Source organism: Apodemus sylvaticus, chromosome 20 (assembly GCF_947179515.1).
Source record: "Apodemus sylvaticus chromosome 20, mApoSyl1.1, whole genome shotgun sequence".
Taxonomy (NCBI): Eukaryota; Metazoa; Chordata; class Mammalia; order Rodentia; family Muridae; genus Apodemus; species Apodemus sylvaticus.
In genome coordinates, this window is record NC_067491.1 from 2,596,312 (window position 1) to 2,601,311 (window position 5,000).

At 38.9% G+C, this 5,000-nt stretch overlaps 2 protein-coding genes across 5 annotated transcripts in view; both read left to right on the forward strand.

The window, feature by feature from the left end:
• LOC127671346 (eukaryotic translation initiation factor 5A-2-like) overlaps positions 1-5,000 on the forward strand; it is a 76,298-nt gene that overhangs the window by 64,076 nt on the left and 7,222 nt on the right. For 2 of the 4 annotated variants that reach the window (XM_052166060.1, XM_052166058.1), the window contains one exon: positions 830-910. The exons of the other annotated variants lie outside the window; for them this stretch is intronic. In XM_052166060.1, the coding sequence (XP_052022020.1) occupies positions 830-859 (30 nt within the window). In that variant the 3' untranslated portion in view covers positions 860-910. Of the gene's footprint in view, positions 1-829; positions 911-5,000 lie in introns of those variants that run through there. 4 annotated transcript variants of the gene reach the window in all.
• The window catches only part of LOC127671280 (zinc finger protein basonuclin-2-like), a 221,189-nt gene continuing 220,314 nt past the window's right edge, over positions 4,126-5,000 (forward strand). Inside the window, exon 1 of the mRNA XM_052166009.1 lies at positions 4,126-4,212. Coding sequence (XP_052021969.1) covers positions 4,189-4,212 — 24 coding nt within the window. The 5' untranslated portion in view covers positions 4,126-4,188. The remainder of the gene's footprint in view (positions 4,213-5,000) is intronic.

The following is a 5,000-nucleotide window of genomic DNA, read 5'->3' on the forward strand; positions in this document are numbered from 1 at the left end:
AAGCACAGATAGGGAGGGGGTTTCCATAGACATGAACTTCCAGGCAACTGTCTTGAAAGTACACAGTATGGGATGATTCTTTCATTTCAGATGATGTGCAATCGGGAAGTAGTTTTCCTACTTCCTACACTTTCCTACAGTTTTTTAAACCAAAGGAGGTATCTTAGAGTAATTTAGCTTAAAAAAATGTTCTTCAGGTCACTTCTTTTTGATACGTAGTTGATTTCCCCTATAGCAAGATTTACTTTTTGGAATCAATTTGAAATTCTATATTAAGATTTTAGTTTAGTTAATAATTATTGGATTCTTTTGAGATTCGTAACACAGTTTGTTAGTGTATAGCTTTGGAAAACAGTGTATGTCATAGTCCTCCACAGTGATATGATCATTTTTCTTACAATCTTTGAATGGTGTGGTCATAAAATAATCCTTGTGCTAGAAAATACAAGAGGAAGAAGAAATACATGCGTGGAGGCTATGCTTTGGGTTTCAGTGTCTCTTCTTCATATTCATGTATTTGTAGGGGGGTGGTCCTACTCAGAAGTTTAATCAGATTAAAGATCCCTGTTTATTTTTTTAGTTTTTATTTTTTTAAGATCCCTGTTTATAAACTCTTTAGAGGGGTGAAGAAATAAGCAACAACTCGATTTCAGATACTTATTTTTTCAACCTTCAGCTATCTCTTAGAACAGTTTCTTACTTTTTTAAAAAAAGTACTTATGTTTTGCTGTATCAGAAAGAAGAGAAAAAAATCTTAGAAACATATTAAGCATATGATGAAATTGAAAGGGTTCTGAAGAATCCTTTAGAATCTGTTTTCTTTGTGCAGGTACCAGATGTTGATGTTGGCAGCACTTAAGAGGGTCACAGGACGTTTAAAATCACTAGGCTGTGGTGAATAAAATTCCAGGTCTGTTGCACTGAAAATTATTTAAAACTTGTGTTTGTTTACTCAGTGGTAAGTAGTACAAAAAGCATTTTTCTTCTATATGAGTGTGTTTTAAACAGGTACCTTTGACATACATACATGATCAATGAAAATGTTTAAAACACATTTGTGTCCCAGGGGCTCCTATCACTGCAGACCACTGGTTCCGTTGAAGTCCATTTTCACATGTGCAGAGCTGATCACTCTGCACTTGACCTTCCTTGTAAGTTATTTGTTTCATGTACTAGAGGGCTAAGGCTACATAGCTGTGCAAGAAGGGGGGAAAAGGCGTACGTGCTACACTTAGGTAGTATTTCCTTAGTGTTCTCTGACAGTAATTTTGAGAAGAAAACAGGACTTTTTATGCCCACCCCCACTTTTGGGACTGAGCTAAGTTTCTCATTGATAAAATAATTAAGAGTTTATAGTTTCAATGCTAAAATAGAAAGTAAAAAACTGGTTTTGAGGAACAAAACCAATTCCAACAGGGGGTACCTCTCTGTACTCACTGTAGATTCTTATTTATTCTTGTTTTATGGGTGTCACACTTGAGTAGTTAGGTTGCCTCCTTTCTTAAATTTCCAAAGGAGTTTAATACATAGATCCTCCAGTTTGCCTTGTTTCTTTAGTTAGGAGTTTGAACCAATGCTGTAAGTGCAATGAAATCCATTCCTTCTAGACTGTGTTATCTATCTTACTACCGTCCATCACGATAGTATTCCAGCTTTCTGTGGGAAGGGAAGTATTTTGAATAGTCTGTCAGAGGAAATGGCTAGGAGGAAAAGCAGATCTCAGCAGCTCTCATTTCTGGGATTACGGCTGACTTCTTCCTTTTTAGCACACCTTTCAGGTTGTGTATAATTATACAGAGTGGAAATAAGAAAAATAGTATGTGTAATGAAGTTAATTTTTATACACCAAAGAAGATGTTGCTTGTTCTGTTTGTAGATCCTGGTGCCTTGGTTTCATTCAATGACAAAGAGAGGTGTGGTGTTATTTGTGCTCTCATGTCGCTAAACCTCAGGAACATGCCAGGACATTTAGATTGAATTGTTATGTGAACATCACTGAATAGTCTTCACAGTCCTAGATGGTGTGGCCTATTCCTTAAGGTTATGTGATACATTATCTTGCTCCTAAGTCACAAGACTATACAGCGTATTTCTGTTCTGCATATTGTAGCCAACCGGAACAGATATTTTTATATTTAAAAAACATCTGAACACAGAAAAGATACAAAAAGAACACAGTAGAGATGCTGAAAATCAAGCATACATAGGGTGCACTTGTATGAGTGGTGTTTACAAACCTAAAGCCGTGGTGAGTTGGTGAGTGAATGGTGTGTGACTTTGAGGACCTGGGGCATTATAACAAACTACTGTAGACTTTGTAAGCTCTCTGCACGTAGATCGGTTTTTTAATTAGTTGTATTTTTTATTTACATTTCAAATGTTGTCCCCATTCCTGGTTCTGCTTTCCCCCAAAACTCCCTAACACATCCCCCCTCCCCCTGCTCACCAACCACACACTCCCTCTTCCCTGTCCTGGCATTCCCCTATACTAGGGCATCTCGCCTTCTCAGGACCAAGGGCTCTTCTCCCTTTGGTGTCCAACAAGCCATCCTCAGCTACATATGCATCTGGAGCCCTGGGTCCCTCCATGTGTAGTCTTTGGTTGGTGGTTTAGTCCCTCGGAGCTCTGGGAGTACTGGGTAGTTCTTTAGTAATTAATCAAGTTACTGAATCTTTGTATTTTATAAAACTTATTTTTAAATGTTTGAATCTTATACTTAGATTAACATATGGATACATTGTACAAGATTATTTGACTGTTGTCAAGACATTTTTCATTTAAAACCTTTTTCTGATTAAAAGCTAATATAAGAGCTGAAGTCTAAACAATGTCAGGATCATATCTTGTCATCCTGGAAAGTCGTCCATGGGTGTGACAAGATGAAGATGCCCATTTGCTTAGCACCGTCTCTCAAGCCCTTCTGAGGACTGCCTCCTCCTCAGGCACAAATGTGTCTGTAGTAGTTTTTCTGGTTTCTCTTCTTCTTCTTTTTAATCATAGATTTATTTGTAAGCAGATAATTTACCATCAATATTTTGCTCCAACAATAAGGCCTTTGTTTTCTTGTCCTTCAGTTTCTTTTTTTTCTTTTTCAACTATGTGTACATTAGATCATTTTATAAACATTGCTTCATGTCAGTCTGTGGGACCACCGTGTTCTCATGGTCCATTGTCAAATGAAGCATTGTCTGAACAAGCTAGCTGTCACACACAGCCATTTGATGTTTAGATTGGTAGTGTGTATAGCCACAGATCCTATATCCATAGGGTTTCTGATCACCAAAGACAGAATGTTTTAAACTGATGTATTTTAACTTACCATGAATGTGATTATTACGACATAGGTCTTTTATATATTATATGCATACATATGTATCTATAAATTTATTATATTTACTTGTATTTATATTGCTAATCAATGTACTTATGTAAAGGAAATAGACTTGCATGGTAGGCAGCATTGAGGGGGAATTTTAGAATGCCTTTGTCACGTCTGTAGTTTAGTGGAGTATGTAAAATAAACAATGCCTACTGTGTGATGAACGCCAAAGAGCTAATCAATTTTGGATATTACTCCTGGTTAGAACTCATGTAAGCTGTCCTGTATTATAGTTACTTGGAAAGATGTATAGAAGCCTAATGTTTTGAGTGGGTAAATTTGTTTTGTAACCTGTGAAATGTGTTCCTGGGGATAGTGCATCTAACCTCTGAACTTTCCACTCATTGTCTATGCAGTGAGGATTCCAATAATGCTTTTCTTTTGGATGATATGAGGATATAGGAATACCTTTTGTAAATTTATATGCAGTTTGCTAATTTACTAAGGTATTCTTGCCAAATGACCTAAATTAGAAGGAGGGTGATTTGGATCAAGTCCCCGAGCTCACTGTCTAGAGTCAGATTACATTTGTCCATTCTACTTGGAAGAGGTGTGTGTGTGGGGGGAGGGTCATCAAAGATGTATGGTTTTAATCTTATTTTTGTTAGAGGCTATGACTACTCTAATCCCCATAGCTTCAATTAAAAAACTTGAAAATACTTCATTTTCTAGTCTAATTACTTGGCAGAAATTTAGAATAGAAAGAAACTAGTAACAACCAAACCTTTCCTTTGAACTTACAGATCAACAGAAGAGATTCTTGGGTCCTATAGACCAAAGAAAGAATCAGCAGGAATGCCCAGGGTGAATGATGGATTGCAGAGCCTGGCTGGTAATTACTTTCACTGAGCTAAAACATTAACTTGATACATGGGAGCAAGGCCAGATGAAAATCGGGAGGTGGACCTCTTCCTCCCCATGGAATGCCCATACTTGCCTTGTGGAGGTGGTTGTTTCTTTGGTGGGAGAGTCCAGCTCAGCTTCCTTTCCCGAGGCTCAGCATGGATTTTCATCTACCACTGCGGTAGACAAGGAGTGGTACCCTTGTTTTGGCCATTGTAATGATAGGTGTTTAAGTCAGCCTGCTTTCTGAGATGGCAAGAACTCACAGTTTCTCAAGACTTTTCAGTAGGATACCCGATATTAACAGAGATTTTCTCCTCTTGGGGTTCAGCTTTCTTGTAATTTTTTTCCATAATGTGGGCTCTGGAACCCACATGGTTGATAAGCATGACACTCTCAAGCACACGTACACCACAGAACCTCACACATGACACTACAGAGCACACGTCTTCCCCCATCCTCACACACACACATCGCCATCTTCACTTCATAGATGGAAACACGCCTGAGCACATATAAAGGAGAGGCTGAGACAGGTGGGAAATCTGGGGTTTTACAAGCACAGGCCAGAGAGAAGACGTTTTCACAGCGCGCACTGCTGCTTTTGCGCATGCGCACTGCTGCTTTTGCGCATGCGCACTGCTGCTTTTGCGCATGCGCACTGCTGCTTTTGCGCATGCGCACTGCTGCTTTTGCGCATGCGCACTGCTGCTTTTGCGCATGCGCACTGCTGCTTTTGCGCATGCGCACTGCTGCTTTTGCGCATGCGCACTGCTG